This window comes from Schistocerca gregaria, chromosome 7, assembly GCF_023897955.1.
Source record: "Schistocerca gregaria isolate iqSchGreg1 chromosome 7, iqSchGreg1.2, whole genome shotgun sequence".
Classification (NCBI taxonomy): Eukaryota; Metazoa; Arthropoda; class Insecta; order Orthoptera; family Acrididae; genus Schistocerca; species Schistocerca gregaria.
In genome coordinates this window covers 199557935-199584267 of record NC_064926.1, presented here as the reverse complement: position 1 = coordinate 199584267, position 26333 = coordinate 199557935, and the positions used below count along the sequence as shown (strand labels likewise).

Here is a 26333-nt window from a genome sequence, read left to right as displayed (position 1 = left end):
ATGACTGTTAGCAGAATATGGAATCGGTGGGCTCAGGAGGGTAATACGGAACACCGTGCTGGATCCCAATGGCCTCTTATCACTAGCAGTCGAGTTGACAGGCATCTTATCTGCATGGCTGTAATGGATTGTGCAGCCATGTCTCGATCCCTGAGTCAACAGATGAGGACATTTGTAAGACAACAACCACCTGCGCGAACAGTTTGATGATGTTTGCAGCAGCATGGACTATCGGCTCGGAGACCATGGCTGCAGTTACCCTTGATGCTGCATCACAGACAGGAACGCCTGTGATGATGTACTCAGCGATGAACCTGGGTGCACGAATGGCAAAACGTCATTTTTCGGATGAATCCAGGTTCTGTTTACAGCATCATGATGGTCACATCCATGTTTGGTGACATCGCGGTGAACGCACATTGGAAGCATGTATTCATCATCGCCATACTGGCATATCACCCGGCATGATGGTATAGGGTGCCACTGGTTACACATCTCTGTCACCTCTTGTGCACTGACGGCACTTTGAACAGTGGATGTTACATTTCAGATGTGTTATGACCCGTGGCTCTACCCTCCATTCGATCCCTGCGAACCTCTACATTTCAGCAGGATAATGCATGACTGCATGTAGCAGGTCCTGTACGGGCCTTTCTGGATACAGAAAATGTTCTACTGCTGTCCTGGCCAGCACATTCTCCAGATCTCTCACCAACTGAAAATGTCTGGTCAATGGTGGCCGAGCAACTGGCGCATCACAATATGCCAGTCACTACTCTTGATGAACTGTGGTTATTGTGTTAAAGTTGCATGGGTAGCTGTACCTGTGCACGCCATCCAAGCTCTGTTTGACTCAATGCCCAGGCGTATCAAGACCATTATTATGGCCAGAGGTAGTTGTTTGGGTACTGATTTCTCAGGATCTATGCACCCAAATGGCGTGAAAATGTAATCACATGTCAGTTATAGTATAATATATTTGTCCAATGGATACCCATTTATCATCTGCATTTCTTCTTGGTGTAGCAATTTTAATGGCCAGTAGTGTACTTGTCACTTTATATCCACTAACCAGGGGGTAGTGAGCTAGTTCTGACATTTCCCTCCAAGACTACTCCCTAGCAGAAGGACGTTCTTTGTCTTTTTAGGATTGTGGCTACTATTTGCCTTAAGTTTCACTTGTAGCCCTATCTTCTCAGACTGTTCCTGAATTGTGGGCTCTCAGATTTTCCCAGTCTGTTTGATTGATGCTGTGCCTCTCAGTGTTCTGGCTTGTTGTTTGCATGTAATGCACAATATTTTGACAACTGACTCAGCTATCTTCTTCACACGCTGTGAGCTGTGCTGTTGGGTGTACTTGCTACTTGTACTCCAACAAGTCTGTGAGTAGACATAACAGCAAAACTCGCAGCACCCGAAGAAGATAGTGGGGCAGTCATTTTAATATTGTGTGTTAAATGGAAACAACAATTTGGCAGAGGACTTCGAAACATAGCATTGTTCCTGAACTGCTTAGATTGTCTTCACACATTTGCTTACAGTCCTTAGTACACTGATACTGTTGTGAATGTCAAGAATAAAGCTAGCAGACTTGTAGCACATCATAAACCTCTTGGTGAATTCGGCAGGTTTTCACAGTCTAGTCATCTACCATATTTCTAACATTACTGCTGTCGACTGCAGCTCTCAACTTTCTAATTTCTAGACTGAATTTGATATTTATAGTTAGCTACACCTTCTCCATAATCACAGAAAAACAAACACAATTACTATAGAGGCAAAGACAAGACACACCTCCTTCCATGACATGCATAACATTTTCCTTTATAACCCTCTGAAAAGTTGAAGAGTTGTGCAAACTAAGACTGAAACAGATTTAAAATTGATGAAAAGTACATGAAGATTTAAATTACACAATTTCAGAAACATGTTGTGGTGAACGAGAAATATGGCCAGCCTATAGTATCTCATAAGAAGAACAGTGGCTAAACACAGGCCATATAATTTAAAATAACATGTAGAAAGAATAGTTTTATTGAGGAACAAAGGTACAAATGAGTAGAAAACATATAAGTGTCATAATTGTTCTTAAAATTAACCCCTTCACAGGGTTTTGATAAACTACACTGAGAACTCAAAAAATTATTTGGAAATTTTTAAATAATACATGAATTTTGCTCCTCTGAAAATCAAATAAACTGGGAAAAGCTTTGAAATCAAAACAAGGTCATAGTCAAAACACAGGCAATTTGTTTGAAAATGCAGATTTTTGCACATCTGTGAAATCAAACTTTTTTGCTGGGTCACATTCAGTACCACCTTGCTCCACTCTGAGCAACATAGCATGCTGACCACAAGATGGTCAAGACAGTGCCCCTCAAGACTATCCCATTTTTCAACTTCTGCCTTCATGATTTAACCCACTGAGTGAAGAGGGAATGATGAAATAAAGTTTCAACTTGTCCCAAATGTGCTTTATTAGGTTCATGTCAACAGATACTACAGGCCATTCCATTTGGTTGATTTCTGCTTCCTGGAAGAAGGTGTTCATGAGGGGGGCACAGTGTGCTCAAGCAGTGTCCTGAAATATGAACCCACTGCTGTAATACTGACTGTAGGGCTAGGAATCTATCCTGATACTGCACAGCCCTCAAATTAACTTCAAAAGTGATGAGAGGCATTGGACATTCATGTGGAGCACTGGCTCAAAACACAAGTGACTTACCTCCCAGCAGAAACCTGAGACTGTGTGCCTGTGACATGCATTTGTGCAAGGCCACCTACACAATCTTCTATGATGATCACCAGACATGAGACAAAAATGCAGTTATTTTTATTAACAGTACTTTCTCTGTCTTTAATAATTGTTTTGTGTTTTCAGCTAGATGTTTTGCATTATTTAAAGTATTAAGTAGTTTTTGTCCGATTTTTAGGTATCTTGTTATTGAAAGTAGAAATGAAAAGCATCTTAATAATGTAAAACTGAACTGGGAACCAACCATGAAAAAGTAATAGTATCACAAGAACAGTAACAGATGAAACTGCAAAATCCAAAATTGATATAATTGGCTCTGTGGGAGCTAATTCAAGTAATAAACATAATAATGATTGATCTATATTTAGTGAAACTTATACTCAAACATAGGCAGTTAGTATTTTCAGACATACCACATAGCAATGTGGGCGTACCAGCCAGCAGTCCGATAATAACGACCAAATCTGAAGCCTTCTCCATCAATGACAAGGTAATCAATAATCCACAAGATTGGGATAGGAAGCCCAATCAGCTGACCATGGCGAAATTCTCGTTGCAGCCGGCCAGCTGTAATACAATTGAGTTACATTTTATAAAATAGCTACTTCTGACAGATTAATCTTTTCTTTGAAAGATCTGTTCTCACTTAGTTGTTTGAAAGCTGCAGTAATAAGTTAATGCAAGTGACAGTTGATGTAAAAAGTTGAGATAATTATTTTACATACACATGGTTGGGCACAGAGGCATTAAATAGTTAAGTTACTTTTTAAACAAGCAGATAATCATCTCAGTTACGATATATAAATTGCATTTTAATGTCATCAACATGATAAACACATAAGGTTAGCAAAATTAATTGGAAATTTTATTGTCAGTCCAAGAAGAGAAATCTTGCAAGCCTGAGCTGCACAGAAATTGTGCCAATATGTGAATCAGATTGCAAGACACCTGTTGAGAAGTGTTTTTATGACTACTCTTATTGGTAATGTCTTTCAGATAAATTTCTGTAGTGTAAATATTTATGCTTGTCAGAGCACAATTTGGCTTTTATGTGTCACAAGATGTCAGCTTATACTGGTTGTTCACCTTTCCTTTAGCTTTGTGCTTTCTATGTCAGGATCAGCAGAAATTGGAAATCTATGGGCAAATAGTGTATATGCTTCTGGTTTTGCCAGCCTTCACAGACAGCAGTGTGGTGGCACAGGGTTGTGTTACAGTTCCACAGTCCTGTAATGAAACTTTTCATCACTGCAAATGACTCAAATGGATACCAGAATGAACAGGTTACCAATAAAATATTTGTTACAAATATTTCTGGTGTTGTTAGCAGATGTAGTTGTAATACTGCTAGATTGCATAAAGGTGCATCTGCACCATAATACTCCTTAAGTGTTCTGCACTCTTCAATCAACTTTGCTTACTCATGTCTGACTACTCGCCACTACATGCCGCAAATGACATCACTAGACATGACAACATAGACCTCATGGACACTGCTGCCAAACTGCACGTAGCCAAGCAACATCTCATTGTCTGCAACATCTCCGTCCAGCACCTCAGAGGACGCCAACACACTACCATATCCTGTCTTCTAGGATTCTGAACAGGTTAGTGAAGTGTTGTGTCTGACTGTAGTGTGCCCTTTTGACCATGTACCAATTGCCCCATCAAGTGATTCCTCTCTATCATGCACTTTTCTCCCAGCCCCTGATGTGCTCCCCACTGACAGGCCACACATCCTTTGGACTGTTCGTGATGGTACTGTCCATCGCATCACTTCTACACCTGGCCTGCCCATCTGATGTAGACCTCAGCACCTCCTACCCCACAAACTGACAGTGGGCGAAGATCACTGTGGACGAACTATTGAAAGCGGGGATTGTTCATCCATTGGACAGAACTTGGGCATCACCTATGAAACTAGTTTAAAAGACAGCAATTGTTACACCTTTTGGATTCTATGAATTTTTGCACAAGCCTTACAGATTAACAAACTGTGGAAATGTGGAAACATTTTATCAAGAGCGCCTTGTTCAGTTTACTATTTTGTTTTGCCTAGTTAGATGATGTCATTATAGGCTTAATTCGGTGGAAGAGTATGATTCACATCTACAAGTTCTCAACAGACTAGCTGTCCATGGGTTTGTCATTAATGAGAACAAATGTCAATTTCGACAAACTTGCATGACATTCGTCAGCTATCAAGTACATGCTTCAGGCATCTGCCTGACACTCAAAAAGACCAATACAATGTGACTCTTGCCACCATGCACTAATTATCAAGAATTATGCAGATTTTTAGGTGTCATTAACTTCCACAGAAAAGTAGTCTTGAAAGAACAGCCCAAACAATAGGGCACTGATGTACTAGAACATGCATTGGTACAATGAAATGGCGCATTGATAATGGTTAGGAACTAGCTGAAATCTAGATTTGTTGAATAAAACCTACAAGAAAAGGACATCTGATTGCTCTGCTCTGTCATTTGAAAGTTCTACAGAAGACACACCCTGCACGCAGCTAAGACTCTTCTTTCCTTTATACAGGTGCTGTGCAGGAAGAATACATTGAGTAAGTGTCAATTGGAATGGACGCAATCTGTGCAAACCACCTCTGATAAGATCACAGACGATTCACTGAATGCAGCTAGACTGGCTCATCCATCTCCTAATGCACACCTTACAATAACAGTGGATGCTAGTAACCACACTGTCGGTGCCATAAAACAGCAATGGATAGCTGGCATCCCTCAGCCTCTGCAGTTTTCCTCACATTAACTCTCAAACAGGCAGCATAAGTGGTCAACCTATGACCAAGAACTCATCACCACCTACGAATCTATGAGTTACTTCCAAGATGGAGGGCAGACCTTTTACATTTTACACTGACCAGCATCTTTTGGCCAACATGAGTCATAACCCATCTGTGGACTCGGCCCCCAGGTGGTTTTGACACCATGATTTCATCTCGCAATTCAAGACCGATGTGCACTACATCAAGAGTGTAGATAATGTGGTCACAGACTGTCTGTCACACATTGCCTTCATTCCTCCCCAGCTCTATTACAACTAAATTGGCACATGCAAGGTTCAGACCAGGGCTTACAAAACCTGCTTCCTGACCTGGACACAGACCTTAAACTAGAACAAATTACCTTCCCCAGCTCCACCAAACCAGTTTGACCTAATGTTCCCACAACAGGGGAACCTTTCCACAAAGCAGTTTTTGATTCAGTCCACAATTTTGCACACCCTGGTGCATGACCATCTGCATATTAGGTCATGGAGGCCTTCGTGTGGCACCATGTGCCAAAAGACAGTGCCACATGGACCACAGCATGTATCCACTACCAACAAAGTAAAGCAGGTTGACATGCACAGCCCCACCTTGGCAAATTCCTAATTCCCAAGGGGATTTTCCAACAAGTGCATACTGACGTATCAGACCACTTCCCGACTCAAGGGGATGTCATTATATTTTCTCAGTGATTGGTTGAGTCACGTGATGGGTTGAGGCAACACCTACTGCTGACATCTCTGCCTAGACTGTCTTTTTAATACATTTATTGGAAGCTTTCACTGTCCCACATCACTCCCTTCTAAATCCTTATAATTCAATGAACTGTGCCATATTGGTGGCTGCCACCACTTCTGTACCACCACGTATCATCCACAGTCGAATGGCCTAGCAGAAAGATGACACTGGGCATTTAAAATGCCATGGGCAGAGATCCTTCCCTGGGTCATGCTTGGCATACACACCACCCATAAGGAAGATATTGATGTTTCCTAAGCGGAAATCCTCTACAGCAAGATACTGTCACTTCCCGCTGATTTCATTGTGCAGATCACATCTCCTGCTGCTCATGAACTGCCAGCTCTCATCACCCATGTTACATGACACATACAAAGCATGCATGTACCTCTTGTTTCTCATCACTCAATGCTGTGGGTTCTTGTACATGAAGACTTCCCCACCTGCTAGCATGTAATGCTACATGTCGATCCAGTGCAAGCTGCACTATATCAGCCATATGTTGGCCCCCATAAAGTGACAGCATGTGATTCAAACACATGTGACATTATGATTGGGGGCAAAAGATCGACAGTGTCTGCCAATAGACTGAAGCCTTCTTGGACCATTACAGACCTGTCTCATCAGCCACTCTCTGGCTCTGGACCTGCTTTGACATCTTTTACCTCCTTCACATTGTGAATGAACCTTTCACACTTTCTCCCTGAGGATATATCAGTGATGCTTGCTGATGACAATCTCATTGTCTCCGTGCATTATGAGGGCAGTAAATTTGGCATCAGGACAATTTCATTTAACTACCGAGGCCTCCATCATAATCACCACCACAACCTTGGCAATGGCTGTTCTGGCAACAGCAGACAATGGCACCACATCACCTGACACTCTACCCACACTGTCAGACAGCAATACCAATGGTGACGCCAATGCCCCACCGACACCAATGCACTACTTAACCTTATGGGTGAGATCTCCAGCCCGCTGCCCACCTTCAAGACTATGATATCTCTGGTATCACTACTGCAGCCACAGCACTACCACTGCCTAATGCCACTACTTCAGCACTTCCTGTTGCTTTTCCTCCTCCCACACTCTGCACCACAGAAGGGGGGAGGAGGACTCTGTGGCACCACAGCGACTACTTATCATCTCTCACTGTAAGTATAGATATCAATGCCCTGAGCAGTAGGCAAGAATAATATCTTTGACTTTGAATTCAGTTTGTTCTGGCCTCTCACTTGAGTGTCACAGTGTATCGTCTATTCTGATAATAAAGTCTGGAATTGTCTACTTGGTACTGGTATTCATTATTCTGGATATGCACCTACCAGTGCCGCACTTCCTGCACTCATTTATGTCTGTTACATAGCTGTAGAGGTATTGATAATAGTTATGTCAGACCACTCCTTCATAATATGAGCGCTTGAAATTTTATTTATTCGGAACTAGGTTTACATGTCATGAAAAAGAATTTTACAAAAATCCATTACAAACTTTTGATTTTTTAAGTTTTTAATGGCCTTTCATAAAATTCTGTTATGTGGCATGTAAACCTAGTTCCTAATAAAATTTCAAGCATAGATTTGTGAATTTCTTACATTAAGAAGGAGCGGGTTGATGTACCTGCTAGAAATACCTTTTGAGCTATGTAACGGATGCAAATATGGAAGTGTGTACATGGAAAATTATCAAAACATTTGGTTCTTTAAGATGAAGTGTTTTTAGGTTTTGATGAAGTGTTTCTAGGTTTTTAACTCTCTCAGATATAATCTACAACAAAATGACTATCAAGTTGAAATGTTTACTGAACAGTTAAAATGCAGACAACTATATCTAAGTTTTGTACCAAGTGATTGGTTGTTGGAAGAAATGTGTTGCCTTTTATTGTGTATATGCACAGAGGGTTATGTTTCCTGGTTGCAGCTTGATTTCTATATGTGATAATTAAAACTGTATGACTACTTCTAAAACTTCATCATTATTATCAGAACCAGCACAAGCAGCAGTAGTAGCAGGCATATATCATCCACTATTGGATACATGTCTGTATGAGACTTCTCTATATGTTGGGATCTTCATCTCTTTGCATCAAATTTGTCTTGCTTGGTTTTCTTTTTTTTTTAACTTATCAATCCATCTTCCATTGTGTAACCTTCTAGGTCTTTTCTTATCAAGAATAATGCAACACAGAATCTCTTTACTCCATCTCCCTTCATTTAGTCTTGCTGTATTCTTGCCATGTCTCTTTTTCAGTTTCTAATAGTCATTACTCCTCCACAGAGAATATTGCCTCATGGAAGGCACCTTATGTGATGGGTGGGGAGGCGTAAAAGCTCTAAAGAAACTAGGGTTATGTCGGAGTGGTAGCATAGTTGCTGGCAGGGTCATCCAAGCCAGACTGGCCTCAGCGGAGGAGCAAGACAAAGCATGTCGTACACCATAGGGTGGATGGGGGGGGGGGGGGGGGGGGGGAGGAGGGTCCTACAGACTACATCACCAACTCTTCTAGTGGAGCTAACCTAGAACATCCATAAGCTAGTAGCAGCAGTATACATCAGTTGTGGGTGTTCCATTTAAGGCACATCAGGAATTTAATTTGAATATAGCATTCAGTTTTCCAGATGAACTCCAAAACATTTTTACCATTATCTTTATTTCTTTAAGTGGTCAGCCACTAGTTGTTTTCAGTAGCCTCCAGTATATACATTCGTCAAGAGTTTCTATAGTTTCATCATTAAGCTTTATTATTCCCCTGGCTGCATATTATTTTCATCTTACTGTAACTCCCATCTGTGCCATTCAGAAAAGCTCATGGTGGATGGTAGGATCCAGATGGTATGGGCTGTGAAACAGCCACTGAAATCAAGCATATTAAGTTCAGCGATATGTTGTACCACACAGTGGGCCACTTTGCTGTTGACCCAATTCGGCAGTGGGCATTCATCATGGTGGAGAGCTAGTCGTACCAATATAAAAATCCATAATCAAGAGCAAAATGGACCACCGTGCAGGTCAACATGCTGCTGAAAATAACATGCTTCATTTCAACATCTGCTTCACAACCCAGGCCATTTGGATCCTCCCCTCCACCACCAGCCTTTCTGAACTGCACAGATGGGAGTTATCCTTACAACAAATCCTCTATCCCTCAAATCATCCCAGCCTCAGCCTACAGTAGCCTACTGTCCCCCCACTCTCCAACCAGCAGTTTCCACTCCCTCAGCCTTATCAACTCCTCCCAATTCACATCCCTTCATCCTCATCGAGTGCCCCTTTCTTACAATACAACCACCAGTCTTTCTCCTTCTCTGATACCTCCCCACCTCCCCTCTCTTCCATCCTACAGCCTGCCAGAGCTGCTCCTGGAAATCTTATTCTACCACCATCCAGTCTTTGTGCACTCCATCAGACAGCACTGACTTCACTCCCCCCCCCCAATCCGTTCTCTGCTATCCCTCACCCTTTCCTGCCCCACTTCAGATTGCTGATTTCATTCAATACAACACGTACATTCAGGCCAGAGTGTCTGGAGGTAGTGGTCTTGTGTGTGAGAGATGTGCTTGCTTGTGTGAATGTGTGTGTGTGTCTTCTTTTCTGAAAGAGGCTTCGGCTGAAAGCTCATGTGTAACAGCCTTTTCATTGTGTCTATCTGCAACTCAATGTGCTATCTTTATACTATGTAGCAATCTATCATTTTCATAATATTGTTGACATTCTGACCTGGGATTTCCATTGTTTGGTTTAATGCTAGCCGGCTGCTGTGGCCGAGTAGTTCTGGGTGCTTCAGTCTGGAACTGCACTGCTGCTACGGTTGCAGGTTCGAATCCTGCTTTGGGCATGGATGGGTGTGATTTCCTTAAGTTAGTTAGTTTTAAGTGGTTCTAAGTCTAGGGAACTGATGACCTCAGAAGTTAAGTCCCATAGTACTTAGAGTCATTTTTTGTTTAATGCTATTTTTGCTATTCTGTCAAACATTCCTTCAATACCAACAACTTGGTCTTTAATTTTATTGTCAATGATAAAACCTACTAATAAGTGCAGGCATTCACCTGTGCCTCTGTCACTAAAGACATTTCCTGATTACAGATCTGATTCTCTTCCTTTCTTCTTCCCTCTGATATCCCAGTGACATCCAACTTGATATTATTTAGTTCTGCTACCAATTCCAATAGGCTTTCTTCATCCCTAAGCATGCTGCAGTTTAAGATCCTTACATGGAGTGAGGTACAAGCAGTGTAGACTTTTTGAGTCGTGATATTTTGTTTTAATACAATTTTGTGCACAGTAAGGTGTGAACACAGCAGTAAGTGGCTGTACCCCATGTTATGAACATAGTGCCACCAGTTCACAACTTCCAGTATGCTTTAACGCAGGTCAAAATACCAACATTCCAGGAACTCACACACAAAAATAGAACCTCTGACAACCCTGTCCATAGTACACCAGCCTGACAAGCGAAACAGTTTGGTGACACATATGTCAAGTGATTAACCTCAGCAGAGCTGAGCTCATGGCAGTTTCAGTTCATTTATAGGGGACACTGATTGTGCAGACAGAGGGAATTGTGTGTTCACCTGATACTGAGATCTATAATGACAGTAACACAGTCATTGATAGGCTCTACCAAGCCCAATGAGCCCCAGCAGATGAACTAGACACAGTGTGTCCCAAAACATCCCACCACCCTGTGAGTTGACCTTCTGGAATGAGTTGGATATCATAAAATAAATTCAGACAATGGAAACTCCAGGTAAGAATATCAACAATGCAGGAAAAGATAGATTGCAACTTACTATGAAGAAGACATGTCAATTTGTAGAGAGGCACAATCAAGGGTATACGGAATGAGTTTTTCGATGAAAAAATCGATTTTTGGGTAAATGCATTTTCGAAAAATTTAGACTCACACATTTAATACCACGTATAAAATATTCGGATGACGTGAATAGAACTATTTTAAATAATTTTTTAAAATAATTTTGACACACGATGTTCCGCACCTTGTATATGAGACACGAAATATACCTGATATGGACAGCCTTGCCAGAGATATAACTGAGCACAAGGGAGTTAACTTTTCTGTTGGCTACACTGCTAGACAGTTGACAATAGATTTTGCACCATTTGTATTGTTTCCTTTGTGAGTACATCCATGTCATTGTTGTGAAAGTCATATGTGGAGAAGTCATTGAGTTTTCTTTCCTTCAACATGCCAAGACCTAGTCTAAAGGTATTTAGAAAGCGTGTATATTGGCGCGAGAAAGTAAAGTGTACTAAAAATTTGTGTGATTCATCTTCATCAGTATCTGATGTCCCAGTAGCGACTAACCTCAACACTTGTAGTGATACATTGAATGATGCTGCTGCCACTACACCGGAAAGTGCTTCAAGAAGAAAACTGGCTGGAATTGAAGAAGAATACAAGAAACTAAATGCTGGGACTACAAAATATGAGGTAATTAATGTCTCTTTATTATCAGGCGTTTTGGAGAACAATGTGTGCTGCAAACAATGTGGAAAATGTGGTGTTTCATTGAAAACAAACTTACATGTAGGACTTGCTTGTGAATTAGCGTTGATGTGCAGTTATTGCAAACACAGTGTTACTTTCTTCAATTCCTCACATGTTACTGCAGATACAGGTAAACTATATGATATAAACATTAGACTGGTTTATGGATTACAGTGTATAGGAAAGGGCAGGGCTGCAGGTGCCATGTTGTGTGGTGTGATGAACCTCCCTCCTCCACCTTCAAAATTTAACAAACACATAATTGCAATAGGCTCTGCTGTAGAAGATGTGGCACAGGAAAACATGAAAGATGCCCTGTCCATAGCTTTTGATGGAAGCTGGCAGAAGAGAGGCCACACATCTCTGAATGGTGTAGTAACAGCTACAAGTGTGGACATTGGTAAGGTAGTTGATGTGGCAATGCTTTCCAAGCATTGCAGATGTAAGGAGAAAATGAAAAATAAACATAAAGAGGAGTGCATGGCAAATTACTATGGGTCAAGTGGTGGTATGGAAGTTGCTGGTGTAAGAAGTATTTATTAACGCTCAGTAAAATGGTACAACGTTAGATACATAAATTATCTTGGAGATGGTGACTCAAAGGCTTTCAAAGAAATTGAGGAACTGAGACCCTATGGTAACGATGTGAAAATTTCCAAAAACTGGAGTGTGTTGGCCTTGTTCAGAAAAGGATGAGATCAAGACTTCGACGGCTCAAGGCTAGCATGAAAGGCCAAGAAATTGAGCGACGGGAAAACTTTAGATGGGAAAAATTGACTGACAGATGCTACAATATATCATATTCAGAAGTGCTATGGTCTAGCAATAAGACAGAATATAGCAGATGCAGAATTAATGAGAAGAGGAGTCTGGGCTCTGTTTTTTCATACAGCTTCAAACAATAAGAGTCCCTAACATGGGCTATGTCCAAAAGGAGACGATAGTTGGTGCAAATACAACAGAGGCAAGGTAACTAAGAAACAATACAATCACCCTCATCACCTGCCACCTGGCATAATGGATGAAATAAAACCAATATTCCGAGACCTCGCAGATATTAGTCTACTAAAGAAATGTCTTCACGGCCGGACTCAAAATCCAAATGAGTGTGTGAACCATGTGATATGGAATAGACTACCTAAAACTGTGTTTGTGGGTATAAACACACTTCACTTTGGCGTTTATGATGCTGTTTCATCTTTCAATAACGGCAATATAACAAAGTGCAAAGTTCTGCAGAAGTTGGGGCTCTGTGTAGGACTACAAACTGCCGCAGATATGCTTTGTTTGGACAAGGAACAGCTCAGATCTTCAGATAATGCCATAAAAGTATATTCGAAGATGGCTAGAGCATAGCAGAGCCATCAAGAGGAAGCTGTTGGATGATTCTGATGATACAAGCTATGGAGCAGGCTTGTACTGAAGTAAAAACTTTGAAGCTAATTTCCTGTAACTGTAGTTTTTTTCTGTATAAGGTACATTTTCTCAGGGCCTATTTATAGTAGAAAGATGAAATTTTCTGTAGTTGTTCCTTAAGACCTTCTAATATATCTGAATTAAAAGATATGTGGAATTATTTTGTATTAATGGATGTAATTTTAAAATACTTGTTAAAATGTATAACTTTTTTAACATCTACAAAAAATAAAATATCTGAAAAACTATACGTTATTTTTTCAAAATTAATAATTCAGCATAAAAGCAGAACATATCTCTGTGTTCTGTGAAAAAATCAAGAGTATCGTCCAATTAAAAGACACTCGCATGTAGCTTTTGGCCACAGCCTTCATCAGTAAAGATAGACAGATACACAACATTCACACACACACACACACACACACACACACACACACACACACACACACACACACACACACAAACAAACAAGCAAGCACACCTCATGCATACACAACCGCAAACTCCAGCAGCATCTGGGGCCAGAATGTGTGTGTGTGTGTGTGTCTGTGTGTGTGTGTGTGTGTCTGTATTTACTGTTGAAGGCTGTGGCCAAAAGCTACATGTGAGTGTCTTTTAATCATGACTGTCTGCAACTTGACGTTTCTTCTTTACGGTAAGTGGCAATCTATCTTATCCTACATTAATAAAATAAATTCATTTTGAAAATTCTGGTAAAAGACTTGTAAATAACAATATGTAAACTTGTATATATTACATGGAATCTGTGATCTTATTCAGCTTTGTTGGCTGTAATTCGTCCATTTTAGTGTTGAAATAAGTAAATTCTTCATCTGTAAGTTATGAATAGTTGTGTATGCAATACCAGAAGTCCTTTATAGACTGTATTTCTGGAATTCCTTTTATTCAAAGTATAGTTTATACTTAACTCAAGGCAATAACATAAGTATTATGCATAAAAACATTTTATTTGAGGAAATATTCAAAAGCTTAGAGGCTGAAAAACCACACGCTCACAAAAGTTTGATTCCATTAATAATTATTTATTGTAAAATTGAAGTATATCATTTGAAAGCCCTCATTTCTTTCCTTCTTTTTATGTGGCCTAGGAAATATTTTAATCTAAAATTATTGTTGTCACATCAGTTCCAGAATATTCAAATTTTAGAACATAATCTTTTCAAAGTTTGAGTCTAACTATTTTGTTGTCTCGATTTTTCTGTATCTACAAATGTACAGTACTGCAAATGAAACATATTAGTTAAGGAAATATCTCATGGAGGTTAGTTCATCACAATCAAAATGTATTAGTCCAAAAAACATCTCATGAACATTAGTTCACACAGCATCTTAATTGTCAATTGTGTAGAAGTCCATAATTCATTATTGTTATATTGTTATTAAATATGAGGGCTATCAGTTTCTGTTAGAATATCAAGCCAGTTTTAGTTTAATACACCTTACACAATTACAATTATTTTGTAAAAGTTTCTCTGAACCATCTGTCTGGAATATTTCTCCATGTCATAGTTGAAATTGGAATAAATGATATATGCTCTATCAAAAAAATTTGCAAGACAGATTTGCTAACCAGTACTTATCTTTAGGAGGGAAAATATTTAGTACAGCCAATAGGCATATATGAAAGTACAAGATACACTACCATCTTTTGGAATTATAATTACTTTCTCAAGGAAAGAGTAAGACAGATTAGGGCACATATCTCAGATCCCAGGATGATAGGGACTTGCCTGTATTCTAGCTGGCATTTTTATTTATTCACAGTTTCTTACAAATGATGGTGCTATTTTCTCACACCAAACAGCATCTACAACTGCAGTTTAGTTAGTTATTACATACCACATGCACACTCTAAAAGAAAGAGCAACTACAAAAAGTTTTTCAATAAAATATCATATACAGGACATACACTACCATTAAATAAATATAAGAGCACATAAGCTAAGACTAGAAAAGAAAGGGTTAAGAAGACCATTCATTCACTTCCTAAAGGCCAAACCATTTAGAAGCAATCACTGTATGCTTATCATTCAGTACTCTTTTTATTTCTCCATAAGTTTTGCATCTTGTCTGGTCTCGATGGCTTCAAAGTAAATTTTACTTGTGTGTTCTCTTGAATTAAAGCTTACTATCTTGCCCCCAGACACAGGTCATCCCAAACCCTTAGACTCAAAACTGCATATTAAACTGGGCATTTTGACATATGGAACTAATGATCAGAAATGAATGTTTCAGGCAGTATGAGGTCTTGATCGAGCAATGCATGTGAAGCATATATTAGTAAAATGCGTATGTTTCATGACTACCAAGATATTGACATTGTTAATGTTACCTTGAAAAACAATATACAACTGTCTGTGGTTTATCTGTGTTAGATTTATCACTGTTTGTGGCTGGTTGGTACAAAAATATGAGGTCCAGCAAATATGACATTACAGTTATGTATAATCAATTGTAGCTTGATGCGATAATTAATATTTATGTATTGCTGAATAGTGACATTGCTAAAGAACTGTTATTAGTTTTGTGGAAGGATGGTACTTCTTGTGGTGTTGTGTGTTTCAAAGGCCTCTGGGCATCAAAGAGATGGAGGTGCATGATCAGTGGGGAGCGTAACAGATACACGGAGCACTGAGCATAGCATCACTGTTTCAGACCACTGCAGGTCCATGTTTAGAAAGTCCTCAAAGAGTCCTCTAAGAATGTTGCTTTGTAATGTTCAATTTTGTGAATAAAAACTTTGGAATTGTAAGATGATTCATGATGTGATTTTGAAAGTGTGATCAGTCTCTGTAGGTGTTGTGTGGCAGTGGCCACATCTATGTGGTGAGGAGCAATCTGTCCAATTTCGCACTGTTGTATTCCATTCCAAATTTTCCATTGTTGGCGTTCAGTCTTGGTAGAAATCTGATATACAGGTCAGAGTTCAATTATGGTATTAATTTTTGTGACTAAACTGAATTGAGGCGCAATAGCATACAACAAGGCAGGGTCAACTACTTGTAATACATATGCTTATGATTGTTAAAAAACCAAAAAAAACACTCCGTCTACAGGCCACAAGTTGCCCATCGGGACCATCCGACCGCCGTGTCATCCTCAGAGGAGGATGCGGATAGGAGGGGCATGGGGTCAGCACACCGCTCTCCCGGTCGTTATGATGGTACTCTTCACTGAAGCCACTACTATTCGGTCGAGTAGCTCCTCAATTGGCATCACGAGGCTGAATGTACCCTGAAAAATGGCAACAGTACATGGCGGCCTGGATGGTCACCCATCCAAGCGCCGACAACGCCTGACAGTGTTTAACTTCGGTGATCACACAGAAACCGGTGTATCCACTGCGTCAAGGCCGTTGCCCTGCTTATGGTAATTAGGTTAGAAAATTTAAAAAGGGAAATGGATAGGTTAAAGTTAGGTAAAGTGGGAATTAGTGAAGTTCGGTGGTAGAAGGAACAAAACTTCTGGTTTCTTGTCAGGTGAATACAGGGTTATAAATACAAAATCAAATAGGGGTAATGCAGGAGCAGGTTTAATAATGAATAAAAAAGATAGGAATGCAAGTAAGCTACTATAAACAGCATAGTGAACGCATCATTGTGACCAAGATAGATACGAAACCCACACCTACCACAGTAGTAAAAGTTTATATGCCGACTATCTCCGCACATGATGAAGAGATTGATGAAATGTATGATGAGATAAAAGAAATTCTCAAGATAGTGAAGGGAGTCGAAAATTTAATAGTCATGGGTACTGGAATTCGATAGTAGGAAAAGGAAGAGAAGGAATTGTAGTAGGTGAATATGAAAGAGGAAGCCACCTGGTAGAATTTTGCACAGAGCATAACTTAATTATAGCTAACACTTGGTTCAAGAATCACAAAAGAAGATTGTATACATGGAAGAAGCTTGGATATACTGCCAAGTTTCAGATAGATTATATCATGGCCAGACAGAGAGTTAGGAACCAGGTTTTAAATTGTAAGACATTTCCAGGGGCAGATATGGACTCTGACCACAATCTATTGGTTATGAACTGTAGATTAAAACAAAAGAAACTGCTAAAAGGTGGGAATTTAAGGAGATATGACCTGGATAAACTGACAGAATCAGAGGTTGTAGAGAGTTTCAGGGAGAGCATTAGGGAACGATTGACAAGAGTGGGGGAAAGAAATACAATAGAAGAAGAATGGGTAGCTTTGAGAGATGAAATAGTGCAGGCAGCAGAGAATCAAGTAGGTAAAAAGACGAGGGCTAGTAGAAATCCTTCGGTAACAGAAGAGATACTGAACTTAATTGATGAAAGGAGAAAATACAAAAATGAAGTAGACAAAAAGGAATACAAACGTCTCAAAAATGAGATTGACAGGAAGTGCAAAATGGCTGAGCAGGGATGGCTAGAGGACAAACGTAAGGATGTACAGGCGTATATCACCAGGGGTAAGATAGATACTGCCGACAGGAAAATTAGAGAGACATTTGAAGAAAAGAGAACCACCTGCATGAATATTAAGTGCTCAGATGGAAACCCAGTTGTGAGCAAAGAAGGAAAGCAGAAAGGTGGAAGGAGATATAGAGGGTCTATACAAGGGCGATGTTCATGAGGACAGTATTATGGAAATGGAAGAGGATGTAGATGAAGATGAAATGGGAGATATGATACTGCGTGAAGAGTTTGACAGAGCACTGAAAGGCCTAAGTTGAAACAAGGCTCTGGGAGTAGACAACATTCCATTAGAACCACTGATAGCCTTGGTAGAGCTAGCCCTGACAAAACTGTACCATCTGGTGAGCAAACTGTATAAGACCGGCGAAATGCCCTCAGAGTTCAAAAAGAATATAATAATTCCAATCCCAAAGAAACCAGGTGTTGACAGATGTGAAAATTACCGAACTATTAGTTTAATAAGCCACAGCTGCAAAATACTAACGCAAATTCTTTACAGACGAATGGAAAAACTAGTAGAAGCCGACCTCGGGGAAGATCAGTTTGGATTCCGTAGAAATACTGGAACAAGTAAGGCAATACTGACCTTACGACTTATCTTAGAAGAAAGATTAAGGAAAGGCAAACCTACGTTTCTAGCATTTGTAGACTTAGAGAAAGCTTTTGAAAATGTTGACTGGAATACTCTCTTTCAAATTCTAAAGGTGGCAGGGTTACAATACAGGGAGCGAAAGGCTATTTACAATTTGTACAGAAACCAGATGGCAGTTATAAGAGTCAAGGGGAAGCAGTGGTTGGTAAGCGAGTGAGACAGGGTTGTAGCCTGTCCCCGTTGTTATTCAATCTGTATATCGAGCAGGCAGTAAAGGAAACAAAAGAAAAATTTGGAGTAGAAATTAAAATCCATGGAGAAGAAATAAAAACTTTGAGGTTCGCCGATGACATTGTAATTCTGTCAGAGACAGCAAAGGACCTGGAAGAGCAGCTGAACAGATTGGACAGTGTCTTGAAAGGAGGATTTAAGATGAACATCAACAAAAGCAAAATGAGGTTAATGGAATGTAGTCTAATTAAGTCGGATGATGCTGAGGGAATTAGATTAGGAAATGAGACACTTAAAGTAGTAAAGGAGTTTTGCTATTTGGGGAGTAAAATAACAGATGATGGTCGAAGTAGAGAGGATATAAAATGTAGACTGGCAATGGCAAGGAAAGTGTTTCTGAAGAAGAGAAATTTGTTAACAAGGAGTATAATTTTAGTGTCAGGGAGTAGTTTCTGAAAGTATTTGTATGGAGTGTAGCCATGTATGGAAGTGAAACATGGACGATAAATAGTTTAGACAAAAAGAGAATAGAAGCTTTTGAAATGTGGTACTGAAGGTTAGATGGGCAGATCACATAACTAATGAGGAGGTATTGAATAGAATTGGGGAGAAGAGAAATTTGTGGCACAACTTGACTAGAAGAAGAGACCGGTTGGTAGGACATGTTCTGAGGCATCAAGGGATCACCAATTTAGTATTGGAGGGCAGTGCAGAGGGTAAAAATCGTAGAGGGAGACCAAGAGATGAATACACTAAGCAGATTCAGAAGGATGTAGGTTGCAGTAAGTACTTGGAGATGAAGAAGCTTGCACAGGATAGAGTAGCATGGAGAGCTGCATCAAACCAGTCTCTGGGCTGAAGACCACAACAACAACAGTTATGATTCACCACTCTATCAATAAATGAAAATGTTAACAGTTCATTTTAGGTGCTACCAAAAATCTGTGAGTGAAATTGAGGTCTATTAATGATGAAGTTGTTCATACTTTAAATGAAAACCAATCGGTTAGCTTCCTCTAGCATCTACTACAGAATCCCAGAGTCACAAGTACATAGTGTACATTCATTATTTAATGCTGCCCTTTCAGGTATGGCACTAGTTTATTGTGTCTTCTTGGTACAATATTTGAAAATGTAACTTGACATCACTATCAGATGCTCCCCCTGTGGTGTACCCAAGATTACATAACATAACAACAGTCCTGGGAAACTGTAAGATCTTAAAATCATTGAAACACATGATGAATTATAAGTTGACGTTAATAATAAATAATAATAATAATAATAATAATAATGATACCACAACTTGTGATGAGGCCATGAAATTTATAATTGTGGCATGGAAGAAGTTTAGCAGTAGCAGTACAATAGAAACATGATGAGATTGCACAAATTCCACAAATCATCCTCAGAAGATATTGGAAGAGTGAAAAGAACATACTACAACATACCCCAAATGAATATTCAGGGAAAATGTAAAGGGTTATCAGTCTCAAAATACACTCCTGGAAATGGAAAAAAGAACACATTGACACCGGTGTGTCAGACCAACCATACTTGCTCCGGACACTGCGAGAGGGCTGTACAAGCAATGATCACATGCACGGCACAGCGGACACACCAGGAACCGCGGTGTTGGCCGTCGAATGGCGCTAGCTGTGCAGCATTTGTGTACCGCCGCCGTCAGTGTCAGCCAGTTTTCCGTGGCATACGGAGCTCCATCGCAGTCTTTAACACTGGTAGCATGCCGCGACAGCGTGGACATGAACCGTATGTGCAGTTGACGGACTTTGAGCGAGGGCGTATAGTGGGCATGCGGGAGGCCGGGTGGACGTACCGCCGAATTGCTCAACACGTGGGGCGTGAGGTCTCCACAGTACATCGATGTTGTCGCCAGTAGTTGGCGGAAGGTGCACATGCCCGTCGACCTGGGACCGGACCGCGGTGACGCACGGATGCACGCCAAGACCGTAGGATCCTACGCAGTGCCGTAGGGGACGGCACCACCACTTCCCAGCAAATTAGGGACACTGTTGCTCCTGGGGTATCGGCGAGTACCATTCGCAACAGTCTCCATGAAGCTGGGCTACGGTCCCGCACACCGTTATTAGGCTGTCTTCCGCTCACGCCCCAACATCGTGCAGCCCGCCTCCAGTGGCGTCGCGGCAGGCGTGAATGGAGGGACGAATGGAGACGTGTCGTCTTCAGCGATGAGAGTCGCTTCTGCCTTGGTGCCAATGATGGTCGTATGCATGTTTGGCGCCGTGCAGGTGAGCGCCACAATCAGGACTGATACGACCGAGGCACACAGGGCCAACACCCGGCATCATGGTGTGGGGAGCGATCTCCTACACTGGCCGTACACCTCTGGTTATCGTCGAGGGGACACTGAATAGTGCACGGTACATCCAAACCGTCATCGAACCCATCGTTCTACCATTCCTAGACCAGCAAGGGAACTTGCTGTTCCAACAGGACAATGCACGTCCGCATGTATCCCGTGCCACCCAACGTGCTCTAGAAGGTGTAAGTCAACTACCCTGGCCAGCAAGATCTCCGGATCTGTCCCCCATTGAGCATGTTTGGGACTGGATGAAGCGTTGTCTCACGCGGTCTGCACGTCCAGCACGAACGCTGCTCCATCTGAGGCGCCAGGTGGAAATGGCATGGCAAGCCGTTCCACAGGACTACATCCAGCATCTCTACGATCGTCTCCATGGGAGAATAGCAGCCTGCATTGCTGCGAAAGGTGGATATACACTGTACTAGTGCCGACATTGTGCATGCTCTGTTGCCTGTGTCTATGTGCCTGTGGTTCTGTCAGTGTGATCATGTGATGTATCTGACCCCAGGACTGTGTCAATAAAGTTTCCCCTTCCTGGGACAATGAATTCACGGTGTTCTTATTTCAATTTCCAGGAGTGTATATATTCTTTGAAAGAAGAGACAGGTCTCTGGAAACAAATACTAAAGAAAACAGAAAAATCCTTAAAAATACTTTGATAAACTCAACTGCGAGAAGCATGTAGAAAAATTACACTTCATGGAAACAATACCAAATCCAGATTTGAAACTGCTTGCAATCACAGAGCCCCTGGAGAGGATGGCATTATCTCCAAGGCTTGGAAGCTCAAAGACCAAAATATCACAAAGAAAATTCACAAAAATATCGCAGAAATGTGGATCACACCGAAATGGAAATGTGGACTGATTCACCCACTCCGCAAAAAGGACAAGACAGACCCTAATAATTACAGTGGTATCTCCAAGGCATTACCCCATTGACAAGTGGACCATCTTTCACACTATAAGAATATAAAACAGGCAGACAAACTAGGATTTTTGTACAAAAGACACTCACAGACCCACATCTAACATAAAATTTAGTAAGAAATCTCAGAACCATTTGAGATACATATAGGACAAGGAGATGGTCTCTCACTGCTTTTATTCAACATGGTCTTGGACAAAATTATCAAACAATGGGAAGAAAAAGTAAAAGGGATTTGTTTATGAAGAATGTGTGCAAACAAGACAATCCTAAAATGCCTGGCATTTGGAGATGACCTGGCAACAGTCAGCAATAACAGACAAGAAGTTCTAGAATATTTATACATCTACACCTACATCTATAGTCCGCAAACTGCCATGAAGTGCTTGGCAGAGGGTATGTCCCAATCTACCAGTTATTTGGATTTCTTCCCATTCTATTCACATATGGAGAATGGGAAGAATAATTGAATGTCTCTGAGTGTGCTGCAATCTTTCTAATCTTATCCTAATAATCCCTATGTGAGTGAAATGTTGGGGGTTACAGCATATTCCTAGATTCATCATTTAAAGCCAGTTCTTGAAACTTTGTTAGTAAATTTTCTTGGGATAGTTTACATCTATATTCAAGAGCCTAACAGTCCAATTTCTTCAGTATCTCTGTGATAGTCTCCCATGGATCAAACAAACTTGTGGCCATTCGTGCTGCCCCTCTCTGTATACATTCAGTATACCCTTTTAGTCCTATTTAGTGTGGTTCCTATGCTCTTGAACAATAGACTCGAATGGTATGGTTAGGTTGCTGTTAAAACAAGGTGATAAAGCTGACATTTCAACTACGGGCCAGTTTCATTGCTGACAAATCTTTCTAAAACCCAAGAGAAATTTATGTTCAAGAGAATCGTGCATCATCTTAATGAACATAAATTCCTTAATAAAAATCAGGTAGGCACAAAAAGAGTGTCACAATATATACTTTCAGCCAACAAGGCTTTTGTCAGCCAGAGGCTGCAGTCATGTGGTGCGTGTGTGTGTGTGTGTGTGTGTGTGTGTGTGTGTGTGTGTGTGTGTGTGTGTGCGTGTGTGTGTGCCGTCTATATTTGACAAAGACCTCGTTGGCTGAAAGCTTATATTGCGACAGTCCTTTTGTTGTGACTAGCAACTTTCCTTTTCATAATATTATTACGTTTCATCCTGGATTTTACACTGTTTAATAAAAATAAATTTGTATTCCAAAAGGGTATATAAAGTGAACATTCCATTTTCACATTTGTGAACCATCTTCTTGAATCCATAAACAATAAAATATCCCCTGTTGGAATCTTTTGTGATCTGCCTAAAGCACTCGACTGTGTAGATCACAAAATTCTACTTACAAAGGCTGAGCACTATGGCTTATATGGTGAAGTAGGGATGTGGCTCAAATGATCTCTGGATGACAGAAGACAGAAGATAGAGGTGAAAAATTCTGCAAAGGCACCTGCCTGCTCTGACTGGGGCACAGTGAAATGTGTAGTCCCACAGAACTCAGTGCTGGGTCCCTTACTTTTCCTAATCTTCCATGGTGTATAACACTAAAAGCACACTTCAGCCTGTTTGCAGATGACATCACCATTATGATAGAGAATGTACCAAACTGCAGTCTAGAGAACTCTGTGACCACTATATTCAAAGAAGCTCTAGATTAGTTTGCATCCAATGGACTGTCACTCAATGTTAACAAGACTCAATTCATTCAGTTCCAGACAGCAAACAAAAAACTGGAAAATATTGATATAAAATGTTGCGACAAAGAACTATTGAGAGTTTAGTGTTCCAAATTCGTTGGATTACATATTAACATCAGTCTAAACTGGCCAATTCACATTGTTATGTAAAAGACTGACTTCAGCAGCATTTTCCATTTGCTCAATTTCATCTGTTTGTGACTTAGAGACAATAAAAAAGGCTCAGTACTTCAGATATTTCCATTCATCTATGATATATGGCTTCATATTCTGGGGAAACCAGTCATGAGCAAATAAAGTCTTTATTGCACAGAAGAGAGTCATCAGAATTATGGATAGAGTGCACCCTAGATGCTCTTGCAGAAACTTGTTCAAACAACGGGGGATCCTCACCATGCCATGCCAATACAGTTTTTCACTAATGTGCTTTGTGAACATTAATCAGAAAATGTACAGGACAAGCAGTGAATACTATGATCATGATACAAGAAGTAAACATGATCTTCACAGAGATGTAAAAAATCTCAGTACGGTACAGAAAGAAGTACATTATTCACGCAAAAAAAGTGTACAATAAACTTCCAGTTCATGTTAAATCAGTCACTGGAGATAAGACTAAATTAAAAAATAGCTAGGATTTTTTTGATAATGTGTAATAATTAGTGAAATTAGTCTAATTTTAAGCACTCCTATAAGAAATGACTATGTAGCACTGTATATTAACTGTAGACAATGTGTTTTACATGAATTAGAATGTAAGCCGTACAATTTATTTGTGTAAGCATCATTACTACTATAAGCTATGCTGTTATTTAAAGACTTGAACCTCATGTATTGATTTACTATGATTTAGATTGTAAGCCTCATTGTCATGACCATTTGTATATGATTATTGTAGTAAAATTTGACATATTCTACATCCTACCTATACATTGTGTCAAGGATCCACAGTATTCTAAAATAAATAAATGCTAAATGAAAGAGACAATTTCAGAAATAAAATTATGAACACGAAACTTAAAGTAAAATAAAGAGGAAAACAGAGAAAATACAGACAGACCAAAGAAAACAGGAACACATCAAAGAATGAAGATGTTACAGGGCGAGAAAAATAAAAATGAAACAAGGAAAAAATGAATAATCATGTAGCATTCAAGTTAAACATTCTCTTACGGGCAAAAATGTGTGCTGCTGCTGCTGCTGATGATGATGATGGTGATAATAATAATAGTAGAAGAAGTAGTAGAAATAGTAGTATTAGTGTAGTAGTAATTCACTAAAATACTTAATAAACTGGGTAATATTACAAAGCACTGAGACTGAATGAAATACTATGTGGAAAATAAAGGGAAAAGGAATTTATTGCACTGTATTCTTTGTAAATATCTTACCTCGTGGCCCAAAACCAAATATTCCTTGGTCCCACTCCCAGGTAAAACGTTCATTATAGTTGATAATTTCATCTTTGAGGGATTTATCATCTGATGTGTTCTGTCCTCCTGAGATAGTGTCAAATAACAGAAGAAACACATATATACATAGCAATGAATAAATGTACAACAAACTTTTTCTTCTCTCTCTCTCTCTCTCTCTCTCTCTCTCTCTCTCTCTCTCTGTCTCTCCCCAACACACACACACACACACACACACACACACCACATACTCATAATTATGAAAACCATATACCTTCCTGTTTAAGAGTGACATTGACAGAACGCAATCCTAGTTTGACACCTATGATGGCGTTTATCTCCTTTGGAGTTCCAGCTTTGTAAGGGGTTTTTGCAATGACATCCCCAGTTTCCCATTCTTGGCCAAAGTTTCCAACTACAGCCCAAAATACAGAAGAATGTGGATTATTAGAATTCAAAGCAATAAAAGCTACCTCAACAATTTAAAAAAATGAATTAGATAGAAAAGAATTTGTAGCTCACGCATCAGTGTGACTCCAACAAACAGGCTCAGTGTTGTCCTTAAGCATATCCAAAGTCTCTGGAACACAGTAATTAATATTGAAGATCACTATGTGGATACTACATAATGCATATAATTTTAAATAGTAGATTGTACAACTATTCTGTGGCTCTGAAGTACAACTACCTTAAAGTACACACATAATATGCTATTACAATAATTACATTTATTGTGAGATGCATATCTAATTTTCTCTCTCTCTCTCTCTCTCTCTCTCTCTCTCTCTCTCTCATGTACACCCCTCTCCATCCCTCAGACCACCACCATTCCTGGCCACTTCTTTTGGGAAAAGTATATCTGATCTCCTACCCCCATGAACCATGGACCTTGCCGTTGGTGGGGAGGCTTGCGTGCCTCAGCAATACAGATGGCTGTACTGTGGGTGCAGCCACAACGGAGGGGTACCTGTTGAGAGGCCAGACAAATGTGTGATTCCTGAAGAGGGGCAGCAGCCTTTTCAGTAGTTGCAGGGGCAACAGTCTGGATGATTGACTGATCTGGCCTTGTAACACTAACCAAAACGGCCTTGCTGTGCTGTTGCTGCAAACGGCTGAAAGCAAGGGGACTCTACAGCCGTAATTATTACCAAGGGCATGCAGCTTTACTGTATGGTTAAATCATGATGGCGTCCTCTTGGCTAAAATATTACGGAGGTAAAATAGTCCCCCATTTGGATCTCCGGGTGGGGACTACTCAAGAGGATGTCGTTATCAGGAGAAAGAAAACTGGCATTCTACGGACCAGAGCGTGGAATGTCAGATCCCTTAATCGGGCAGGTAGGTTAGAAAATTTAAAAAGGGAAATGGATAGGTTGAAGTTAGATATAGTGGGAATTAGTGAAGTTCGGTGGC

General features: G+C 40.2%; 1 protein-coding gene across 5 annotated transcripts in view; it reads right to left on the bottom strand.

Moving 5' to 3' along the window:
• Nucleotides 1-26333, bottom strand: part of LOC126281930 (dual oxidase maturation factor 1-like) — a 107619-nt gene that overhangs the window by 56469 nt on the left and 24817 nt on the right. For all 5 annotated transcript variants that reach the window (XM_049981269.1, XM_049981266.1, XM_049981268.1 and 2 more), the window contains 4 exons: nucleotides 25443-25500; nucleotides 25195-25335; nucleotides 24900-25007; nucleotides 3169-3322 (listed from right to left, as the gene is read on the bottom strand). In XM_049981269.1, the coding sequence (XP_049837226.1) occupies nucleotides 3169-3322; nucleotides 24900-25007; nucleotides 25195-25335; nucleotides 25443-25500 (461 nt within the window). The remainder of the gene's footprint in view (nucleotides 1-3168; nucleotides 3323-24899; nucleotides 25008-25194; nucleotides 25336-25442; nucleotides 25501-26333) is intronic.